Here is a 26183-nt window from a genome sequence, read left to right as displayed (position 1 = left end):
CATGTACCTGATACCATTTATTGATCTTCCTAGACCTAGGATACCACCATCCTTGGACTCCTTACCCTTTACCTCAAACAGAGGGACTCTCCACCATGTACGTGATACCATTTATTGATCTTCCTAGGATACCACCATCCTTGGACTCCTTACCCTTTACCTCAAACAGAGGGACTCTCCACCATGTACGTGATACCATTTATTGATATTCCTAGAATACCACCATCCTTGGACTCCTTACCCTTTACCTCAAACAGGGGGACTCTTCACCATGTACGTGAAACCATTTATTGATCTTCCTAGAATAACACCATCCTTGCACTCCTAACCCTTTACCTCAAACAGAGGGACTCTTCACCATGTACCTGATACCATTTATTCATATTCCTAGAATAACACCATCCTTGCACTCCTAACCCTTTACCTCAAACAGAGGGACTCTTCACCATGTACGTCATACCATTTATTGATCTTCCTAGAATACCACCATCCTTGCACTCCTTACCCTTTACCTCAAACAGAGGGACTCTTCACCATGTACGTCATACCATTTATTGATCTTCCTAGAATACCACCATCCTTGCACTCCTTACCCTTTACCTCAAACAGAGGGACTCTCCACCATGTACGTCATACCATTTATTGATCTTCCTAGAATACCACCATCCTTGCACTCCTTACCCTTTACCTCAAACAGAGGGACTCTCCACCATGTACGTCATACCATTTATTGATCTTCCTAGAATACCACCATCCTTGCACTCCTTACCCTTTACCTCAAACAGAGGGACTCTCCACCATGTACGTCATACCATTTATTGATCTTCCTAGAATAACACCATCCTTGCACTCCTTACCCTTTACCTCAAACAGAGGGACTCTTCACCATGTACGTCATACCATTTATTGATCTTCCTAGAATACCACCATCCTTGCACTCCTTACCCTTTACCTCAAACAGAGGGACTCTTCACCATGTACGTCATACCATTTATTGATCTTCCTAGAATACCACCATCCTTGCACTCCTTACCCTTTACCTCAAACAGAGGGACTCTCCACCATGTATGTGATACCATTTATTGATCTTCCTAGAATACCACCATCCTTGCACTCCTTACCCTTTACCTCAAACAGAGGGACTCTCCACCATGTACGTCATACCATTTATTGATCTTCCTAGACCTAGAATACCACCATCCTTGGACTCCTTACCCTTTACCTCAAACAGAGGGACTTTTCACCATGTACGTCATACCATTTATTGATCTTCCTAGAATACCACATAATCAATCCCCAGGACGTAGAACAGTCAACCAAGCTCTATCTTAAGCTACCAGTCCAATACCTACTGTAACACGGAAGAGTGTGAAGTAACACCTTGTGGATTTGCAGGCCTAATGGTCAAAGAATTTGATCTGAAAACAGGACGTGAGAAAGCGAAATATTCAGAAAACTCAGGAAAATATATTACAATATGGCAATATATTGCAATATATTACTAAATATCCCTTTATTAACACTTACATTGGATGTTCTTATATGGACATGGCTACTTCTTTTCCAGGATGGATCACCAAAAAATTTGCTGGCATCAATTTTGTACTCTTCTGCAATTTTCTGAAGGCCAAAGAGATGTCTCTCCATACCCTGACCAAACTTGGCTTCTTTATTACATTTCATGTGGACTTTTATGGCTTTCTGTAACTTGGATAATTTGGCTGATGACTGACAGTGAGAAAAAGGGAAATACCCTTGCTATTTATAGACATTTAAAAATATGTAGAACACACAAATAGGCAACTTGGTGCATGAGAAGTACACAGTAGGTAATGAAAGATTACATAACAACAGACTGAGACAAAGAGCAGACATAATGACCGACTGAGGCAAAGAGCAGACATAATGACAGATTGAGGCAAAGAGCAGACGTAATGACAGATTGAGACAAAGAGCAGACATAATGACAGATTGAGACAAAGAGCAGACATAACAACAGACTGAGACAAAGAGCAGACATAATGACAGACTGAGGCAAAGAGCAGACATAATGACAGATTGAGGTAAAGTGCAGACACAATTACAGATTGAGACAAAGAGCAGACATGACAGATTGAGACAAAGAGCAGACATAATGACAGATTGAGACAAAGAGCAGACATAATGACAGATTGAGACAAAGAGCAGACATAATGACAGACTGAGACAAAGAGCAGACACAATGACAGATTGAGACAAAGAGCAGACATGACAGATTGAGGCAAAGAGCAGACATAATGACAGACTGAGGTAAAGAGCAGACATAATGACAGATTCAGACAAAGAGCAGACATAATGACAGATTGACACAAAGAGCAGACATAATGACAGATTGAGGCAATGAACAGACACAATGACAGATTGAGGCAATGAACAGACATGACAGATTGAAGCAAAGAGCAGACATAATGACAGATTGAGGTAAAGAGCAGACATAATGACAGATTGAGGTAAAGAGCAGACATAATGACAGATTGAGACAAAGAGCAGACATCATGAGAGATTGAGGCAAAGAGCAGACATCATGACAGATTGAGGCAAAGAGCAGACATAATGACAGATTGTGGTAAAGAGCAGACATAATGACAGATTGAGGTAAAGAGCAGACATAATGACAGACTGAAGCAAAGAGCAGACACAATGACAGATTGAGACAAAGAGCAGACATGACAGATTGATACAAAGAGCAGACATAATGACAGATTGAAGCAAAGAGCAGACATAATGACAGACTGAGACAAAGAGCAGACATAATGACAGATTGAGGCAATGAACAGACACAGTGACAGATTGAGGTAAAGAGCAGACATAATGACAGATTGAGGTAAAGAGCAGACATAATGACAGATTGAGGCAATGAACAGACATGACAGATTGAAGCAAAGAGCAGACATAATGACAGATTGAGACAAAGAGAAGACACAATGACAGATTGAGGCAATGAACAGACATAATGACAGATTGAGGTAAAGAGCAGACATAATGACAGATTGAGGTAAAGAGCAGACATAATGACAGATTGAGGCAATGAACAGACACAATGACAGATTGAGGCAAAGAGCAGACATAATGACAGATTGAGACAAAGAGCAGACATAATGACAGATTGAGGCAATGAACAGACATAATGACAGATTGAGGTAAAGAGCAGACATAATGACAGATTGAGGTAAAGAGCAGACATAATGACAGATTGAGGTAAAGAGCAGACATAATGACAGATTGAGGCAATGAACAGACACAATGACAGATTGAGGCAAAGAGCAGACATAATGACAGATTGAGACAAAGAGCAGACATAATGACAGATTGAGGCAATGAACAGACATAATGACAGATTGAGGTAAAGAGCAGACATAATGACAGATTGAGGTAAAGAGCAGACATAATGACAGATTGAGACAAAGAGCAGACATCATGACAGATTGAGGCAATGAACAGACACAATGACAGATTGAGGCAATGAACAGACATAATGACAGATTAGGGCAAAGAGCAGACATAATGACAGATTGAGGTAAAGAGCAGACATAATGACAGATTGAGGTAAAGAGCAGACATAATGACAGATTGAGGCAATGAACAGACATGACAGATTGAGACAAAGAGCAGACATAATGACAGACTGAGACAAAGAGCAGACATAATGACAGATTGAGGCAAAGAGCAGACATAATGACAGATTGAGGCAATGAACAGACACAATGACAGATTGAGGCAAAGAGCAGACATAATGACAGATTGAGACAAAGAGCAGACATAATGACAGATTGAGGCAATGAACAGACATAATGACAGATTGAGGCAATGAACAGACATAATGACAGATTGAGACAAAGAGCAGACATAATGACAGATTGAGGTAAAGAGCAGACATAATGACAGATTGAGGTAAAGAGCAGACATAATGACTTATTGAGGCAAAGAGCAGACATGACAGATTGAGACAAAGAGCAGACATGACAGATTGAGGTAAAGAGCAGACATAATGACAGATTGAGGCAATGAACAGACATGACAGATTGAAGCAAAGAGCAGACATAATGACAGATTGAGGCAATGAACAGACATGACAGATTGAAGCAAAGAGCAGACATAATGACAGATTGAGACAAAGAGCAGACACAATGACAGATTGAGGCAATGAACAGACATAATGACAGATTGAGGTAAAGAGCAGACATAATGACAGACTGAAGCAAAGAGCAGACACAATGACAGATTAAGACAAAGAGCAGACATGACAGATTGAGACAAAGAGCAGACATAATGACAGATTGAAGCAAAGAGCAGACATAATGACAGATTGAGACAAAGAGCAGACATAATGACAGATTGAGGCAAAGAGCAGACATAATGACAGATTGAGGCAATGAACAGACACAATGACAGATTGAGGCAAAGAGCAGACATAATGACAGATTGAGACAAAGAGCAGACATAATGACAGATTGAGGCAATGAACAGACATAATGACAGATTGAGGTAAAGAGCAGACATAATGACACATTGAGGTAAAGAGCAGACATAATGACAGATTGAGACAAAGAGCAGACATCATGACAGATTGAGGCAATGAACAGACACAATGACAGATTGAGGCAAAGAGCAGACACAATGACAGATTGACACAAAGAGCAGACATCATGACAGATTGAGGTAAAGAGCAGACATAATGACAGATTGAGACAAAGAGCAGACATCATGACAGATTGAGGCAATGAACAGACATAATGACAGATTGAGGCAATGAACAGACATGACAGATTGAAGCAAAGAGCAGACATAATGACAGATTGAGACAAAGAGCAGACACAATGACAGATTGAGGCAATGAACAGACATAATGACAGATTGAGGTAAAGAGCAGACATAATGACAGATTGAGGTAAAGAGCAGACATAATGACAGATTGAGACAAAGAGCAGACATGAGAGATTGAGGCAAAGAGCAGACATAATGACAGATTGAGACAAAGAGCAGACATAATGACAGATTGAGGTAAAGAGCAGACATAATGACAGATTGAGACAAAGAGCAGACATCATGACAGATTGAGGCAAAGAACCGACATAATGACAGACTGAGGCAAAGAGCAGACATCATGAGAGATTGAGGCAAAGAGCAGACATAATGACAGATTAAGGTAAAGAGCAGACATAATGACAGATTGAGACAAAGAGCAGACATCATGAGAGATTGAGGCAAAGAGCAGACATCATGACAGACTGAAGCTAAGAGCAGACATAATGACAGATTGAGGCAAAGAGCAGACATAATGACAGATTGAGGCAAAGAGCAGACATAATGACAGATTGAGGCAAAGAGCAGACATAATGACAGATTGAGACAAAGAGCAGACATAATGACAGATTGAGACAAAGAGCAGACATAATGACAGACTGAGACAAAGAGCAGACATAATGACAGATTGAGACAAAGAGCAGACATAATGACAGACTGAAGCTAAGAGCAGACATAATGACAGATTGAGGCAAAGAGCAGACATCATGACAGATTGAGACAAAGAGCAGACATAATGACAGATTGAGGCAATGAACAGACATGACAGATTGAGGCAAAGAGCAGACATCATGACAGATTGAGGCAAAGAACAGACACAATGACAGATTGAGGTAAAGAGCAGACATAATGACAGATTGAGGTAAAGAGCAGACATAATGACAGATTGAGGCAAACAGCAGACATAATGACAGATTGAAGCAATTGTCTGTGGAGTTCATAATGTTTTCTTAAGCAGATGACATCTTTCCATTCACAGGCGATGTGCAACTGTTGGTATTAAAAGACTCTTAATTCATACACAGTATGCCAAAGAAGCAAATCTCCATCGCTGTTAATGTATAGAATCAGTTTGTGTAAAACCAGTATACAGTAGCATGTAAAATATATATACGTATATTCATCTTATTTCTCCAGAGCTAGTAAACTATATCCGATGGTTAAGATTTATAAATAAAGACCTATACTTAAAAGAATGTGTAAGTTTGAACTTTAAATAGTTTAATCATAGACAATTCTTTGTTGTTTCACTTTTCTTCAATTTATACCAGCATTCCAAAACACAACAGATGATCGGAAAAGTGGTTCAATGTTAGGGCGTTTCTCTCCCTGCATTCTAATCCTGTTAAAGTAACACTACCTTTTTGCAAATGTAATCTTTCAAGAACAGTATGAAAGACAATCTTATCACAAACAGTCAAGACAATAAACCAAATGAAAAGTATATGTTATCAGACAGTATTGAAGCAACGATATGCAAAGGTGTTTTCCATTTACAAGCTATCAGGTAACAGCTGTAATTGAGGAGATAATGACAGATTTTCTCTATACGGTAACTTCTCAAAACTACTTTCATGCTCAATGAGTAGATGATATCCTCAGAACAGCTAACCTTTAAGTCTTTATCTGTGAATGTCTTTATAAAGTCCACAGATTCTTCTGTCACTGTTCTAAGGTGTTCAATCCGTCCAAGCTTAAAAAGTTGCAAAGAACTGGCCTCAAACATGACTGGCAAGAAACCAAATTGTCTGCAAAGAAAGAATAAAGAGAGATAAGAATTATTTCTAGAATATGAGAAACTACCAAACATATTCCTTCATGCAACCTGGACTACATCACAAAGGTGTTTCCTTTACAGATTTGCGATTTGTTTTATGAAATGTTATTCAACTATGGAGGAAAGAAACTTCAGTTAAAATTGGATTTTAATGAGACAATTACAAGTCATGTGCTCTTCCAACTGAGCCCCTCATTAGTGTTGATCTCTGTACAACTATTACTTTGCTGTGAGAGAGAAAGAGAGAGAGGAAGAGGAGGAGGAGGGAGGGGTATCTTGCATACTGTATCAAGAGATCACAAGAGAAGGAGGAGAAGGAGGAGGAGGAGGAGGAGGGAGGGGTATCTTGCATACTGTATCAAGAGATCACAAGAGAAGGAGGAGGAGGAGGGGTATCTTGCATACTGTATCAAGAGATCACAAGAGAAGGAGGAGAAGGAGGGAGGGGTATCTTGCATACTGTATCAAGAGATCACAAGAGGAGGAGGAGGAGGAGGAGGAGGAGGAGGAGGAGGAGGAGGAGGAGGAGGAGGAGGAGGAGGGAGGGGTATCTTGCATACTGTATCAAGAGATCACAAGAGAAGGAGGAGAAGGAGGGAGGGGTATCTTGCATACTGTATCAAGAGATCACAAGAGAAGGAGGAGGAGGGAGGGGTATCTTGCATACTGTATCAAGAGATCACAAGAGAAGGAGGAGAAGGAGGGAGGGGTATCTTGCATACTGTATCAAGAGATCACAAGAGAAGGAGGAGGAGGAGGGAGGGGTATCTTGCATACTGTATCAAGAGATCACAAGAGAAGGAGGAGAAGGAGGGAGGGGTATCTTGCATACTGTATCAAGAGATCACAAGAGAAGGAGGAGGAGGAGGGAGGGGTATCTTGCATACTGTATCAAGAGATCACAAGAGAAGGAGGAGAAGGAGGGAGGGGTATCTTGCATACTGTATCAAGAGATCACAAGAGAAGGAGGAGGAGGAGGAGGAGGGAGGGGTATCTTGCATACTGTATCAAGAGATCACAAGAGGAGGAGGAGGAGGAGGAGGAGGAGGAGGAGGAGGAGGAGGAGGAGGGAGGGGTATCTTGCATACTGTATCAAGAGATCACAAGAGAAGGAGGAGGAGGGAGGGGTATCTTGCATACTGTATCAAGAGATCACAAGAGAAGGAGGAGGAGGAGGGAGGGGTATCTTGCATACTGTATCAAGAGATCACAAGAGGAGGAGGAGGAGGAGGAGGAGGAGGGAGGGGTATCTTGCATACTGTATCAAGAGATCACAACAGATGGAGGAGGAGGAGGGAGGGGTATCTTGCATACTGTATCAAGAGATCACAAGAGAAGGAGGAGGAGGAGGAGGAGGAGGAGGAGAAGGAGGAGGAGGAGGAGGAGGAGGGAGGGGTATCTTGCATACTGTATCAAGAGATCACAAAAGGAGGGAGGGGTATCTTGCATACTGTATCAAGAGATCACAAGAGGAGGAGGAGGAGGAGGAGGAGGAGGAGGAGGAGGAGGAGGAGGAGGAGGAGGAGGAGGAGGGAGGGGTATCTTGCATACTGTATCAAGAGATCGCGAGAGAAGGAGGAGGAGGAGGCAGGGGTATCTTGCATACTGTATCAAGAGATCACAAGAGAAAGAGGAGGAGGAGGGAGGGGTATCTTGCATACTGTATCAAGAGATCACAAGAGAAGGAGGAGGAGGAGGAGGAGGAGGAGGAGGGAGGGGTATCTTGCATACTGTATCAAGAGATCACAAGAGAAGGAGGAGGAGGAGGAGGGAGGGGTATCTTGCATACTGTATCAAGAGATCGCGAGAGAAGGAGGAGGAGGAGGGAGGGGTATCTTGCATACTGTATCAAGAGATCACAAGAGAAGGAGGAGGAGGATGAGGAGGGGTATCTTGCATACTGTATCAAGAGATCACAAGAGAAGGAGGAGGAGGAGGAGGGAGGGGTATCTTGCATACTGTATCAAGAGATCGCGAGAGAAGGAGGAGGAGGAGGAGGAGGGGTATCTTGCATACTGTATCAAGAGATCGCGGGAGGAGGAGGAGGGAGGGGTATCTTGCATACTGTATCAAGAGATCACGCCACAAGTAAATTCAGCAAATTTTGCATGAGAGCATAAGATCTGGATGCATATTTTGAAATCCTTCTGTCAATGAATGATTCAGTGACTGGTCAAGCCTTCTGTAACACAGAATGGTGGGGAGGGGGGGGGGGCGGTACTTTGCCTTACCTCTCAAAATTACTTTCCCCAATTTACCATGAATCTCAATTTTGTAACAGTTAACATTATCTTCCTTGATCTCATTCAGTTTTGGATCATAAATATATGACAAAGTGTACCAGGAATCATTTCTGACTCTAGAAGCACCCAGCCGACCTGTTAACACAGTTTTACTTTTCAAAGCAATTGTAAATAGCAAGAAACAACAAAATATATCAAATGTTGCAGTGAAATGAATAAGAAGTGAATGATTAGAGAATGACAAATGGCCACTCAGATTACTGAAAGAGATCCTTGGTTCCACTGAAAGCCAGTGAACCATCAGCCAATTTCCTCCACAGGAAGAAGTTTCTGGAAAAGTTAATCTGACATAGCCTTCACTTTTAAAAGTAATCATACCTTAAATATGTCATTTGTATTGCTACTTGTATAAATCCATCTGGGTTGATCTGTTTACTCTTTAACAGTTTCTTCCCAAAAAGTTTGAAAGTTCTCTCTCCAATCTGTTGGTGACTGAGGTATCTTCAAAGAAAAACCAGAAAGCCTTCGTAAGGTTTTTTGTGAACATTTAACGTAAACTTTTCAACTTTGAAACTGTTTTCGATATCAATGTTGTTACACAGATTTGGACTTACCTATCAAGTATGAGTTTTTACAAGCTGTACTTTTGGAGTGATCTTGTTTATGAGAATTTCAGTCTTTGACTTCAGTTGACCTTTGACCTCCACATGGAACATGAAATTTGTTAGTATTCTCTAAGGTGAATAAGTACAAGTCATTCAACTTATTGCATATTGACTTTGACCTTTACTGACCATGTCCACTCAAATTGAGGTTTCTTGTTCTCACAAATGTGGGTCTTCATATGTAGCACAACTATGCATTACCTTTGAGATTACTGTTGACAATGTTCACAGACCTTGACCTTCACTGACCTCAAATGCTCCTTTGACCTCTAAATAAACCTACACATAAAGTAAAACTGCCTTTGTGCTCATTATTGTGTATCTACAAACCATATCAAACACTATATACTTCTTGATATTGTGTTTACAAGCAAAGGCTCCACATACACACACCCACACACATAACCACCATCACAATTGCATGGATGTCTTGACTTCAGCAAGGAATCAATGATAAATTAGATTTAAATTAAATCAAACTCCAAAATGGATTTGTTCTCCTTTATAGTTCTTTGCACTTCTGTACATGTTTTGTACATCTTTTGAGATTAAAGGGATAAGGAAATTAATTATTTAAAAAAATATTTATCACAGAGCAAGTAAAGAGAGCACATTGGTCCAACTTTCATCTTTTTCTTGATCATAGAGATAAAACTTTGAAATATATTTATTTAATTTTTATAAGTACATTGCCCAACAATTTGTGAAATCATGGAAAACACATCATAATGTCTTTGAGCTTAGGAAAAGATAAACAATGTCAGAAATGACTGCCTGCATTCCTGAGAATACCTGAGGTTGCACACACATATATATTAACAGCTTCAACAATTCAATGCTGATCAAGGTTAACCTCAATCCTATTATTTATAGCAGTAATGTGCAAGAATGCATCAATTGATAACAGCTCCATAAACATCAATTTTGCTACTTTAATTATTTTGATGAATGCTAGAAATTTCCACAATAATTTCAGATTTGTAGTTTTTGTCAAGAAATTTGCAAAAATACCAACCAAAAAGTGCACAATAACCACATCTGGGTTGAACTTCTTACAAATATCTTAAGAATATCTTACTGGTCAATATGAAGCCCAGCTTCTTCAACAGCTTGGTTGACAAAATCATCCACTGCAAATTCAAGTTTCTTGGGAGGCAGGCTACCAGCACAAGTATCAGTAGTTATATTTTCATTATTGTTTCTGAAATGAAAAGAAAACGAAACTCAAAAATTTAACAGCAAAAGTTGAAATCTTAGTGAAAAAAGTTTTATAGAAAAGAAAAAAAGTTGGGGAATATTCTGAAGGTACATGATGAGGGTACAAGAGAATTTAAGATACAACAAAGCTCAATATATATGGGCAACCAATCTACTAGACACACAGTTATTACCTGCCAGTACTATTTGACTGTTTCTTTATTCTCAGTTTTTAAAGTTCAACTTGTTAATGCATTTCACTGAAGATACAAATGTCTTTTACTATAAAGCCGGGGAGGTACAGCACTGCAAATGATCTCAATGGAGATCAAGAAGCTGGAGTCATTGCAAACCACTAAAAATTATTCAAGTAATCAAACAAAGAAAAATTTCTCACAAGAACTTTGTAACTTGACTGAGAACAGCATGAGCAAGTACACCATCAGCGAGTGTATGGTCACCATAGAGAGCTGTTTCACCATGGGTACCAACGGCAAACTTGACAAAGAGAAAAGAAGGCTGAGCAGTACAATATGAAATCCTTAAATACTGGAATGTTTATGTCTCACTGTAGAAATGAGTAAACAAGAGGAACGAGATAACATTTAACTCTTCCAAATTGAGAAATCCATGAATGAGCTGTCAGGTATACTCTAGGCTTAACCTAACTTGTCACACTTTATGCCCTTCTGGGAACGTAAAGAAAGGATGAAAAAACTTGTATGTCTTTAGCACTAATTAAAAAGTCTGAGATATGTGTCTCATATTAAGCAGCATGCACACCCATATACCTTGGAGATTAATATTTCATATATAATGATGCAAACTGTACAGTGTCATATATAAGACAACACACAGCACATTTAACATATCAGTTTGTAGTATGTACATATCTTGGCATACATTGTCATGGTTTTCTGAACATACTCCTAAAGGCTTATCAAATAGAAAGACATGCTCTGAAGATTCTCCATTGTATTCCTGATACTTGCTGTCACCTTACTGTCACTTTACTGTCATTTATACTGTCATCTTACTGTCACTTTACTGTCACTTATACTGTCATATTTACAGTAGCAACATATGGTTACATCAGCCATGTATCAGTGGCACCAACTTAGACATACCTTCCAGAGATAAATCTTTCAGAACATCATATCCCTGAGCCTTTTGGCATTTCATAACAAACTTATATTTTTCAGTTCTTAATTTTAGTTACCTTTTTACAAAGTGTGTTCCCATGTGCCTGTTCTATCCTCTATGGGGTGAGATTGGTGACTGTACCCCCCCTGTTTATCACAATTTATAATGCAAACTGCAGATTTAAATAATATGACCCTTAATGAAAGAATACTATAGCCTACCAGAAACCCCTTGTCAAACCACCTATTTCCTGAGTTTAGTTTGCTTCCTCCTCCACACAGACCCCATCTAGAGTCATACTGGTTCTTGGTCTCTTCATCACTGAATGTCTCTGTTTCATCCAAACAACACACTGCGATACTACTCTGAATGTCATGAAATGACTGGGCATTCATCTCATCTGCAAATGAGTAAGAACTAAATAAGTTAAATATGGCATTTATTTGTAATTCTATCATAGTTTAGTATGTACGCTACGGCAGTACTGTTTGTTATTCTTTCAAGATAACTGTTTCAAGTGTACGTTTTCTATCAAGCTTTGATTGACAGTCTGTGTTCTACTATTTAATTATTCTAGCCAAGATCCATGTGTTCATGCCTTCTATGACCAAACCAATCTTTCCTCATGGCTGAATAAGTTTTCTCTAACGACCATCACATGTTGAATTTTGCTATTGTGATCGCAGACTTACCAAACTGCTGCAGCATTTGAAATATTCAGTAATCATCACAATGTTACCATGTTAACAATTGAAAAAAAAACAAAGTCAAAAGTTCTTTCCTGAGCAATCCAACCGTGCTAATTATGCTGATGTAGAGAAGTCCTGGACAATGAATTGACTCAAAGAGGGATATCTTTGATGCTGGCATTAAAATGTTTGAAATTTGAGTGACTAAATTTGGCCTTTCTATTATGTTTGAGAACAAAACTTGATGGCCACCCTCTTCCCTACCCATGCACTACATCACCTATAAGTACCCCTTCCCCTTCCCCTCTTTCCACCTCTTACAAAACCTGAGCAACCTATAATTGTTCATTATTAAAACACTGATGACAAAATGCAAGGACGTTTGCATTTTTGGAATCAATTTCACACAAGATATTGCATGTTTTCACATATGCCTAAAACCATTATGTTTGGACAATCTGTGAAGTTTGATACATGTGACAAAGTGTGTTTCTATATTTGCAGCCAATCTGAGGTAATCCTACTGAAGAATATTAAAATAAATAACATGTCACACCAACCATGCCCAGGGTATCTGCAGTTATCCACACATTGGATTCCTTGCATGGGGTTGTCATCGATTCCATAGTTTAATGTACATTCTAGACTTCCTACACTTTTTTTTTCAAGAGAATCCTGTGATATATGTGATAAAGGATAAAACCTGGCAACTCTGTGAAAATGAGTTTCAAAATCACACACATTTTCACACAAAAAGTGCTTAGGGGAACTCCAGGGAAATGTGTTTTCACACATGAAAGGGACACCAAGGTGTTTTAAACTGTTAGTTTTATGTTAGTTTTAAGAAAGATCTTACCTTGTGCCATGCTGGAATAAATTTCAGCCCACCTATTTCGCTGCAGCGAAGTTAACAGTCCGATTGCTATTCCTGGTTCTTTGGTCTCATCAACAATATGCTTCAAGTGCTGGAGAATGTCAGCAGGACCAATTGGTTCCATATCAGGACTCAAAAGGTCAAGTTTGAAGAACTACAGAATTATATAGAAGAAAATAGATGAGAGAATAAAACAGCAGAAAACAAAAACAGTGAACAACAAACATAAGGTCAAGCCACACATAAAAGTTGTTAGTTTGATCTAAATTTTGAAGCACCCAAATATTCAAAACCTTGGGTTTGTGTTAAACCTTTTCCCATAAAGGTTACCTCCAAGGAAGATCCGACCTTATGGACAATGCAGAAACGTGTTGTAGGTGTCATTGGAAAATAGGATTCAACTATTTTATCCTGATGTAAAGAGATTGTCTGGTGGCTGAAGCTGATTGCTAAGCAACCCTGTGAAAATTGTTGGCATGCTTTATCAAAACCACTTCCTCATAGCATTTTGAATTTCAAATTATAAACTTTTCCTAAGGTGCAACAGCATAGTGAGTAATGCCATCAAGGCAATTGAGCTGAAAAAGTCTTTGTTGTTCTTTATATTAATAGTATCATTAGAAAAAGCATTTTGATGAAATTTCAAGGTTTCAATGATCTAAAGCAACATATTGATGCTATTTAACATCTTTGATCCTGATGACAATGCTGCTAGACTACCTACTGTGATTCACTTTCTGGATTAAGGGAAGGTTTAGCCAGTCACAAGGGCGGCGGAACCGGGGGGGCACAGGGGGCACGTGCCCCCCCACTTTTCCTCAGATTAAAAATGTGCCCTTTTTCTACATAAAAATTTCTAAATAAAAAAAGAGTTTACAAGGCGAAACCCACGTCGAATGAAATATTTCGGGAAGTTTTATATGTTTACTACCACAGGCGTAGGAGCCCAATTTGATCTGGGGGGCTGTAACGACTTGCCCGAAAAATATTACCAAAGTTTTTCGCGCGCTTCGCGCGCGTTCAACATGTTAATGTGCATATCATGTAGGCATGCGTTGGTTACTACATCGCATGCCAATAGCATACAATCATTTGCCGTGTTATAACCCTTCCAAATTGGTTAGAATTATTGGGAAAGTCGTTACAATAATAATGATCATAATAATATCAGTTCAACCATTGAAAAACACATAGAAAATTACTTTTCTTTCAGTTTATTGACATATTTCATTTGCTTTCATGCATGTATCGATCGCGTGTGCAGGGACTGGGACTTTATAATGATTTCACATCATTTTGTCTTTTTCCTTGTTTCCCAATTTGCACATTAGATACTGCAGTGCTAGTATGCATTGTTTCCTTGAGGGGGGGGGGGGGGGTTGATGCAGTGATGTGTATACGCAAATAAGATAATACAATAGGAGTTATAAAGGGTACTTAATATCAGGCTGCATCAGTCCAATCGAATTTCTGCAACGTGCCCTTCCACGTTGGTGCCCCCCCAGATTCAAAGTGCTTCCGCCGCCCTTGGCCAGTCAAAATACTTTACATTTATCAATCTTATCTTGAGTAAGGGACAAGATATCAAAATGGGTTCCTCAGCTAAAAGTTTGGAATATTTCTCTTCAATACAAGTTTCAAATTGTTTGCCATTAAAATATCTCTTTAAAGAAACTTTGAAACCATGCAGTTCAAACATTTGAAATACATCAAACTCAAAACAATAGCGTAACTGTGCTACAAACTCTCGCATACTAATTACCTGATTGTTTCTCATTATAATAACATGACGATATGCATCTGGTTGGTCAATACAGCGATAGAATATCTTGTCAATAGGCTGAGCTGGGATACGGCAACTGCACATACTCTTGTAATATTGATCCATACATAGTGGTGTGCCCATCACCATAGCAGGTGGGTATTGATGTCTGTGTTCAAAAGTTCAGAACAGTATAGACACAGAATTAAACCAGTTGCATGCTCTTTATCATTACTCCTACTATGACACAAAAACAGGTTTGAAGAGAACTTTTTTGTTTATTACACAAATACATGTTGCAGGGAATTATTTATTGCTTACAATTTACAAAGCAGTTTCGAAATTTAAGAATGTTTTAAGGCAGAATGATGAAACTACTAAGCTACTGTACACAAAACCTGCAACTGTGTAGCAACTTAACCAACCAATGTTGCAGAGTATTAATTGCTATACTATTATGCATTTTGTAGCTGCAGTTAGGAAAGCCACTGATATGCTGTGAAAATGGTGGACACATCTGCCACTCTAGGACATAAAATGACCAGATGACATAAGCCACTTGAGTGAAAGGTTATATATGTTTCGGTGATCATACTTAGGGAAGGCTCGCAAATTTAACCAACGATCATCGCTGGCCCAGCCGTTGCTACCCAGTGTTATGACACAGCAACTAGCTGGTAATGAGACACGCTTGAACGCACACCTTTCCTGGCTTCCAAGAGTCTGTGGATAGTTGCATGCCCTGACTACGAGACCACAAATTAAGCCCCTTAAACACAAACAATGACCAGACAATGAGCTGTCACTTCGGTCCAGGATGTACACAGGATGTACAAAGGGATCATAGAATTCTCTTTTCAGGGTCAAGAATTTTTATCAATGAACAGCGTGTAAATTTAGCAGTTGTCCGAGACGACCAAAATAACTGCCGGGCAATCAAAACTTGTCAAATCGTGATGTACTGGTTGGTCAGCGGCAACCAAAATTTTTAGAAAAGGCTCGTTAATGTTCCGAGAAACACACGGAAAAAAGTCACGGAAACAACCGTGTGAACAGAAACCACGTAAAATGGCATTTCACATAAAAATAAACTCCTGCATGTCAAAAGTTGCCAATACGGGATTTCCTGCAAAAACGATTGCATTTGGAATAAACGTTAAGTTTATTTTTTTTAGTTATCACTTCTATAATCCGTCACAAGTCACAACATCCTGTAAATTTCCTTGTCAGTCTTTCCTTATATGAAATAAAAAAATAATAAAGTTTGAGAATTTTGATATTTATGCTTGAATCACGAATGTATACAGTAGCCATAACTATGAGAGCAAAGCACTTGCTATGGGCTACCAGAGCCAGCTGCTTGATGACAGCAAAAACACCTGCACTTGTCAAACTTTGCCTAAACTCCCCACAAATCTCCAACCACATGGTAGCCTAACACCATTCTAAGTCAATGGCAAAATCTAGCCTAACCATCTATTTATTCACTGAAATTGTGAAGCAGTTTGCTGGAACTAAAATATTATATACGGAATACTTTCGTTATTGTTGCTATCTTCGACCACATGGTAGCCTAACACCACACTAAGTCAATGGGGAAACCTAGCTTAACCATCTATTTATTAGCTGAAATTGTGATGCAGATAGCTGGAAATCGGCAGTTGTTTAGAAGGTATGTGCTATACTCTTGAAAGGAAATGTAGTATTTTACATACGCTGTTGCTGTGTCGATGGATTGAAGGTTTCAACTATTCGTACTTTCACTGGTATAATATTTTTGTTTTCGGTGGTGATTTTATCCACACCGCACGAAAAAATACATATTAAAATAAAGGGCAACTTCGGGGAAAGCAAACAAGTGCTTTCTATTTCAGTTGATGCGTTCTGGGTATTTTGTTGTATATTTGTAAATAAGTCTTACACAATCAATAAAAAATACACAACACATGGTATAAATATTTATTTCTTCATGAATCAAAACATCATCTCGAAGATAAAAATGTTTCATTGGAAGCTAATGGGAAAAAAAAGAGGGATAAGTGATAGTGAATGAGAAGTATTTTTACACATTCAATACGAAACGGTGTTCATGATTTCAACTAATTCTTGAAATAAACCTACAGCTACTGTGGTCAGAGTGCTATTGTTACCTGAAAACCACAGACCATGAAAATCCAAGTACAGCTTTTGTTTACAAACAATAGCAGCGCTTCACTGTTGGGAACTGGATGCTCATTACTTTCATGTCCGTATATGTGTGCGTGGATGGGTCTGTGGATGTGTGCACTCTAGCGTGAGTGATATGCAGGCTGCATAATGAGCAGTGGTGTGCTGCTGGCTGGGGCAGCGATGATCGGCGGTTAAATTTGCGATACTTCCCTTATATGAAAGCTGGAAAAGATATTAACTGTAATTTAACTATATTTCACATTGGTAAATTGCAAATGCTAACATGTACATTCATATACAAAAGCCATAAGGAGGTCAGAAAAGAGGTAAGACATTGAAATGATGTGTGTGTAAAAGCTGCACTTACCTCGCTAAAGATGACACAGTCTCTGCCAGAGAGGCTAAAACTTTAGCTGAAAACTGAAGTTGCTCATCTACACCGGAGAAATTTTGTGGATACAGTAGTGAGCAAGGTGAGTAAGTTAAGACATTGGGTTCACGCTTAGCCAGGAAGTACTTTGTCCACCAGTCATAGCACTACAAACAGAGATCAGATGGAAAGATTGCCAGTGTGAGATGATGCTACTATTCTGTTTCCTAAGAAGTACTTTGTCCACCAGTCATAGCACTACAAACAAAAATACTCCTTGGCGTTTTAATAGGATATCACCTAAGTCAGAAGTATTTATCTGTTCCCCTATCCCTATACTCCTTGGCGTTTTAATAGGATATCACCTAAGAAAGAAGTATTTATCTGTTCCCCTATCCCTATACTCCTTGGCGTTTTAATAGGATATCACCTAAGACAGAAGTGTTTACCTGTTCCCCTATCCCTATACTCCTTGGCGTTTTAATAGGATATCACCTAAGAAAGAAGTATTTATCTGTTCCCCTATCCATGTACTCTTTAGCCTTTTAATAGGATATCACCTAAGACAGAAGTGTTTACCTGTTCCCCTATCCCTATACTCCTTGGCGTTTTAATAGGATATCACCTAAGTCAGAAGTATTTATCTGTTCCCCTATCCATGTACTCTTTAGCCTTTTAATAGGATATCACCTAAGACAGAAGTGTTTACCTGTTCCCCTATCCCTATACTCCTTGGCGTTTTAATAGGATATCACCTAAGAAAGAAGTATTTATCTGTTCCCCTATCCATGTACTCTTTAGCCTTTTAATAGGATATCACCTAAGACAGAAGTCTTTACCTGTTCCCCTACCCCTATACTCCTTGGCGTTTTAATAGGATATCACCTAAGAAAGAAGTATTTATCTGTTCCCCTATCCATGTACTCTTTAGCCTTTTAATAGGATATCACCTAAGACAGAAGTGTTTACCTGTTCCCCTATCCCTATACTCCTTGGCGTTTTAATAGGATATCACCTAAGAAAGAAGTATTTATCTGTTCCCCTATCCATGTACTCTTTAGCCTTTTAATAGGATATCACCTAAGACAGAAGTGTTTACCTGTTCCCCTATCGATATACTCCTTGGCGTTTTAATAGGATATCACCTAAGAAAGAAGTATTTATCTGTTCCCCTATCCATGTACTCTTTAGCCTTTTAATAGGATATCACCTAAGACAGAAGTCTTTACCTGTTCCCCTATCCCTATACTCCTTGGCGTTTTAATAGGATATCACCTAAGACAGAAGTGTTTACCTGTTCCACTATCCCTATACTCCTTGGCGTTTTAATAGGATATCACCTAAGACAGAAGTGTTTACCTGTTCCCCTATCCCTATACTCCTTGGCGTTTTAATAGGATATCACCTAAGAAAGAAGTATTTATCTGTTCCCCTATCCCTATACTCCTTGGCGTTTTAATAGGATATCACCTAAGACAGAAGTGTTTACCTGTTCCCCTATCCCTATACTCCTTGGCGTTTTAATAGGATATCACCTAAGTCAGAAGTATTTATCTGTTCCCCTATCCCTATACTCCTTGGCGTTTTAATAGGATATCACCTAAGACAGAAGTGTTTACCTGTTCCCCTATCCCTATACTCCTTGGCGTTTTAATAGGATATCACCTAAGACAGAAGTGTTTACCTGTTCCCCTATCCCTATACTCCTTGGCGTTTTAATAGGATATCACCTAAGAAAGAAGTATTTATCTGTTCCCCTACCCCTATACTCCTTGGCGTTTTAATAGGATATCACTTAAGACAGAAGTATTTACCTGTTCCCCTATCCATGTACTCTTTAGCCTTTTAATAGGATATCACCTAAGAAAGAAGTGTTTACCTGTTCCCCTATCCCTATACTCCTTGGCGTTTTAATAGGATATCACCTAAGACAGAAGTATTTATCTGTTCCCCTACCCATGTACTCTTTAGCCTTTTAATAGGATATCACCTAAGACAGAAGTGTTTACCTGTTCCCCTAGGAAGCTGGTCACTTCGCCCAACAACCATTTCGCCCAACTGCCATTTCGCCCAACCTTACCATTTCGCCCAACCAGCCTGGTCATTTCGCCGAACCTTGATTAAATATTATACTTCAATAAGGAAACGTTTGGGAATTGTTAATGTTACGGGATACAAACCAAATATTAAGGAAACTTGAGGATGGATCAGTGTTTCAGGGGTTAGGTTTGATAGGTTTGATAGGAAACATTCGGGAACTGTCAACGTTACGGGATACGAACCGAATATTAAGGAAACTTGAAGTCCTAGTTACAGTTGGTAGGATGGATCAGTGTTTTAGGGGTTAGGTTTGATAGGTTTGATATGAAGACCGATTCCCCTTTGATTGTGTAACATTAGATTAACACTATGTAGAACCAGATAAACACCTAACTGCTGGGAACAATACCCTTGATTAATGCATGGCGGACTTGATAAATGCTTGATAAAAGTGAAATAGAAAAGGTGATATTATTCCACACCGATTCCCCTTTGTTTGTATAATAAAATAACTTCCATTGTATGCGTAACCGCCTAAAGTAGTGGATCCTCCCATTATACCTGAAATAACTGCTCCGACTCCAAATGATATCGAACGGACATCACTTTATTTACCTACCACAAATTAATATAACCCAAAATAAATCAAATTGAACTAGTGAAATAGAAAGAGTAATATTATTCTGACTGAATATGAGTAAAAAAATGGTTGGGCGAAATGACCATGCTGGTTGGGCGAAATGACCAGGGTGGTTGGGCGAAATGGCAGTTGGGCGAAATGATTGTTGGGCGAAGTGACCAGAAAGCTTCCCCTATCCCTGTACTTCTTGGGTAGTTATTAATACGACTACATGCAGAGATAGTGTTAACTGTAATCAATTATTTTTAAGTGCTAGTATTTATGCTGCATTGTCCTGAAAACTTCAGACCTTATTTCTACATTCTGTTATTCTTGAAAGTAAACTAAATCTGTAGTTCAACTTTACTCCTTATTTTGACTCTGGCTATGTAGCTGTCACATTAGTAGTGGCCCTGATTAACATGAATCACACCCCTCCCCCCCCAGTCCCTTAAAACACATTTTGTGTATAACACCATTATCACTTCCTAAGAAAGAAGTCAACCCACATAAATGGTCAAAACATTGACCAGGTTCAAATTTTCCCTGTCTCATTTCATAAGTTAATGTCTTGGCACTCTGTAAACACAACCATGCTTGGTGGATACTATATCAATTACCTTGCTGCATGTGATATAACATGTATTATAAATGAACTCACACCAAGGGCGGCGGAAGCACTTTTAATCTGGGGGGCACCGACATCAAAGGGCACTTTGCAGAAATTCGATTGGACTGATGCAGCCTTTTATTTAGTAAGGTACCCTTTATAACTCTTATTGTATTATCTTATTTGCGTATACACATCACTCCATCAATGCCCCCCCCCCCCCTCAAGGAAAATATGCATACTGGCACTGCAATATCCAATGTGCAAAGTGGGAAACAAGGAACAAGTTTTCTTTTGAGACAAAATGAGATGAATTCGTGTTAGTTGCTAATGTAGGAATCTTCCGAATTAGAGTTTATTTCTTGTTAATATCTTGACACATTTTTTCCATTCGAAATAGCTTTGAGTTTGACCCACAGAAATTCATTAAAAGTCAGGGGCGTAGCCAGGAATTGCAAGTTGTATGCACGACTATCTGAGCGGAGCGCCACCATCGGTTGGCGCGGAGCGTACAAGTAATTTTTGGTTTTACAAACCCCTCAGATGGCCGGAAACGGCCCTTCCCGAGTGTTCATTCTGGTTCCCTGGCCACTTGCTAACTTGAGACACCTCAATTTTTATGTAGAAAAAGGGCACATTTTTAACCTGAGGAAAAGTGGGGGGACACGTGCCCCCTGTGCCACCCCGGTTCCGCCGCCCTTGACTCACACCTGTCCATGGACCTTTGCTTCCGTCCACATGAGATGCTGAATTGCTGATCTCCTCAGACTAGGGTGCATAATTATCTTCTTGACTTAATCACCTGCTGTCAGTTTTTCTGCTAGTCCTTAATGGGAAATACACAAAATGAAGGCAACAAAACCAAATGACTAGAATCTTTCCAGTTGTTTTTGTAAAAGAAGTAAATTATTAAATTAGAAATATACTTTTTGATACCCAATTTTCTGTTTCTTCTTTCCTCTGTTCTAGTTTGTTCTGCAGCAATTCTCCAACTCCACCATGTTTTCCAAACTCCAACACTACCTGGAATAATGAGAGAGATCTGTGATAAAACTTTAAACTGAAATCGAAAACTACCAGAAAGCCAACATACTTAGTAATCACCTGCCATTTTGACATGAGAATACTGAAGTTTTAAAACCAACATATTTGACCTCTGGTGACCTCAAATGTTTGACAGGTTTTTGCATGTTGAGTTAACATGAGCAGCAATATCCAAAGGGACCTGCGCTGCTTTCAGTGTGTATGATTACCTGTTTGGTTCTTTCATATTCTTCTTGTGAGACATGAGGTTTATACTGTAGTAGGTATTTCTCCAGAGTTTGCTTGAGAGGTGGAACTGGAAATGTTGGTAATGAGTTTTGGTACTTGAGAGTATCCTCATTTTTATTACTAGCATAACATGCACATACTAGAGATGGCAACTTTGGCTTCTTATGCAGGAAATGACGCGTCTGTGGAGGACAAATACATAACGGATGTTATTTACATTTTGATATAAAGTTTCTCTCTGAATTTCTTAAGGCTAAAGATTGTCTTTACAGGAATTAATTAAAAATGTATATACTCACCACCCAGGCTGACCCAGCAATGTCACTAGAGCAATGGAGGGGTATTGCAAGAATGCTGTCCATTCTTAATAGGCTAGATAGACTAGGCATCTGGTACTTAACACATTATGCATGATGAGCAGCTGGTAGTTAGATTATGTATCTGGTAATTAACACATTATGCATGATGAGCAGCTGGTAGTTAGATTAGGTATCTGGTAATTAACACATTATGCATGATGAGCAGCTGCTAGTTAGATTAGGTATCTGGTAATTAACACATTATGCATGATGAGCAGCTGGTAGTTAGATTAGGTATCTGGTAATTAACACATTATGCATGATGAGCAGCTGGTAGTTTGATTAGGTATCTGGTAATTAACACATTATGCATGATGATCTGCTAGCTAGATTAGGTATCTGGTAATTAACACATTATGCATGATGAGCAGCTGGTAGTTAGATTACGTGTCTGGTAATTAACACATTATGCATGATGAGCAGCTGGTAATTAGATTAGGTATCTGGTACTTAACACATTATGCACGAGCAGCAGCTGGTTAGATTAGGTATCTGGTACTTATCGCAATATGAATGATGAGCAGCTGGTAGTTAGATTAGGTATTTGGTAATTAACACATTATGCATGATGAGCAGCTGCTAGTTAGATTAGGTATCTGGGTACTTAACACATTATGCATGATGAGCAGCTGGTAGTTAGATTAGGTATCTGGGTACTTAACACATTATGCATGATGAGCAGCTGGTAGTTAGATTAGGTATCTGGTAATTAACACATGATGCATGATGAGCAGCTGGTAGTTAGATTAGGTATCTGGTAATTAACACATTATGCATGTTGAGCAGCTGCTAGTTAAATTAGGTATGTGGTACTGAACACATTATGCATGATGAGCTGCTAGTTAGATTAGGTATCTGGTACTTAACACATTATGCATGATGAGCAGCTGGTAGTTAGATTAGGTATCTGGTACTTAACACATTATGCATGATGAGCTGCTGGTAGTTAGATTAGGTATCTGGTACTTAACACATTATGCATGATGAGCAGCTGCTAGTTAGATTAGGTATTTGGTAATTAACACATTATGCATGATGAGCAGCTGCTAGTTAGATTAGGTATCTGGTACTTAACACATTATGCATGATGAGCAGCTGCTAGTTAGATTAGGTATGTGGTACTTAACACATTATGCATGATGAGCTGCTAGTTAGATTAGGGAGTATCTGGTACTTAACACATCATGCATGATGAGCAGCTACTTGTATCTGGTACTTAACACATTATGCATGATGAGCAGCTGCTAGTTAGATTAGGGAGTATCTGGTACTTAACACATCATGCATGATGAGCAGCTACTTGTATCTGGTACTTAACACATTATGCATGATGAGCAGCTGCTAGTTAGATTAGGTATTTGGTAATTAACACATTATGCATGATGAGCAGCTGCTAGTTAGATTAGGTATCTGGTACTTAACACATTATGCATGATGAGCAGCTGCTAGTTAGATTAGGTATGTGGTACTTAACACATTATGCATGATGAGCTGCTAGTTAGATTAGGTATCTGGTACTTAACACATTATGCATGATGAGCTGCTAGTTAGATTAGGTATCTGGTACTTAACACATTATGCATGATGAGCAGCTGGTAGTTAGATTAGGTATCTGGTACTTAACACATTATGCATGATGAGTTGCTGGTAGTTAGATTAGGTATCTGGTACTTAACACATTATGCATGATGAGCAGCTGCTAGTTAGATTAGGTATTTGGTAATTAACACATTATGCATGATGAGCAGCTGCTAGTTAGATTAGGTATCTGGTACTTAACACATTATGCATGATGAGCAGCTGCTAGTTAGATTAGGTATGTGGTACTTAACACATTATGCATGATGAGCTGCTAGTTAGATTAGGGAGTATCTGGTACTTAACACATCATGCATGATGAGCAGCTACTTGTATCTGGTACTTAACACATTATGCATGATGAGCAGCTGGTAGTTAGATTAGGGAGTATCTGGTACTTAACACATCATGCATGATGAGCAGCTACTTGTATCTGGTACTTAACACATTATGCATGATGAGCAGCTGCTAGTTAGATTAGGTATTTGGTAATTAACACATTATGCATGATGAGCAGCTGCTAGTTAGATTAGGTATCTGGTACTTAACACATTATGCATGATGAGCAGCTGCTAGTTAGATTAGGTATGTGGTACTTAACACATTATGCATGATGAGCTGCTAGTTAGATTAGGTATCTGGTACTTAACACATCATGCATGATGAGCAGCTGCTAGTTAGATTAGATATCTGGTACTTAACACATCATGCATGATGAGCAGCTACTTGTATCTGGTACTTAACACATTATGCATGATGAGCAGCTGCTAGTTAGATTAGGTATGTGGTACTTAACACATTATGCATGATGAGCAGCTGCTAGTTAGATTAGGTATCTGGTACTTAACACATCATGCATGATGAGCAGCTGCTAGTTAGATTAGGTATGTGGTACTTAACACATTATGCATGATGAGCAGCTGCTAGTTAGATTAGGTATCTGGTACTTAACACATTATGCATGATGAGCAGCTGCTAGTTAGATTAGGTATGTGGTACTTAACACATTATGCATGATGAGCTGCTAGTTAGATTAGGTATCTGGTACTTAACACATCATGCATGATGAGCAGCTGCTAGTTAGATTAGGTATCTGGTACTTAACACATTATGCATGATGAGCAGCTGCTAGTTAGATTAGGTATGTGGTACTTAACACATTATGCATGATGAGCTGGTAGTTAGATTAGGTATCTGGTACTTAACACATTATGCATGATGAGCAGCTGGTAGTTAGATTATGTATGTGGTACTTAACACATTATGCATGAATAAAATAATTACTTGTGCTTCCATTTTACCCACTCCACAGATATATCATAAACCAGTTATTAAACACTTACCAAATGTAATATAAACTATAAACGTGCTTTTTGGTTATAATAATAATCAGTTCTGTACAGTACCGTGTTAATATGCATGATATACTAGGATCTATGATACCCTTGTCATGCATTACATGATATACTAGGATCTATGATACCCTTGTCATGCATTACATGATATACTTGGATCTATGATACCCTTGTCATGCATTACATGATATACTAGGATCTATGATACCCTTGTCATGCATTACATGATATACTAGGATCTATGATACCCTTGTCATGCATTACATGATATACTAGGATCTATGATACCCTTGTCATGCATTACATGATATACTAGGATCTATGATACCCTCGTCATGCATTACATGATATACTAGGATCTATGATACCCTTGTCATGCATTACATGATATACTAGGATCTATGATACCCTTGTCATGCATTACATGATATACTAGGATCTATGATACCCTTGTCATGCATTACATGATATACTAGGATCTATGATACCCTTGTCATGCATTACATGATATACTAGGATCTATGATACCCTTGTCATGCATTACATGATATACTTGGATCTATGATACCCTTGTCATGCATTACATGATATACTTGGATCTATGATACCCTTGTCATGC

General features: G+C 38.9%; 1 protein-coding gene across 8 annotated transcripts in view; it reads right to left on the bottom strand.

The window, feature by feature from the left end:
• LOC139973530 (carnitine O-acetyltransferase-like) overlaps positions 1 to 26183 on the bottom strand; it is a 71628-nt gene that overhangs the window by 2749 nt on the left and 42696 nt on the right. For 6 of the 8 annotated variants that reach the window (XM_071980272.1, XM_071980268.1, XM_071980269.1 and 3 more), the window contains 11 exons: positions 22254 to 22454; positions 21937 to 22023; positions 17729 to 17898; positions 15193 to 15361; positions 13413 to 13584; positions 12089 to 12267; positions 11122 to 11222; positions 10606 to 10728; positions 9241 to 9363; positions 6455 to 6590; positions 1528 to 1728 (listed from right to left, as the gene is read on the bottom strand). In XM_071980272.1, coding sequence (XP_071836373.1) covers positions 1528 to 1728; positions 6455 to 6590; positions 9241 to 9363; positions 10606 to 10728; positions 11122 to 11222; positions 12089 to 12267; positions 13413 to 13584; positions 15193 to 15361; positions 17729 to 17898; positions 21937 to 22023; positions 22254 to 22454 — 1662 coding nt within the window. Of the gene's footprint in view, positions 1 to 1348; positions 1419 to 1527; positions 1729 to 6454; positions 6591 to 9240; positions 9364 to 10605; positions 10729 to 11121; positions 11223 to 12088; positions 12268 to 13412; positions 13585 to 15192; positions 15362 to 17728; positions 17899 to 21936; positions 22024 to 22253; positions 22455 to 26183 lie in introns of all 8 variants that reach the window. The other 2 variants (XM_071980274.1, XM_071980276.1) reach the window with 2 other exon arrangements.

This window comes from Apostichopus japonicus, chromosome 9 (genome assembly GCF_037975245.1).
Source record: "Apostichopus japonicus isolate 1M-3 chromosome 9, ASM3797524v1, whole genome shotgun sequence".
NCBI classification, from domain to species: Eukaryota; Metazoa; Echinodermata; class Holothuroidea; order Aspidochirotida; family Stichopodidae; genus Apostichopus; species Apostichopus japonicus.
Note: the sequence above shows the minus strand (reverse complement) of the source record. Positions and strands in the feature narration are given on the sequence as shown.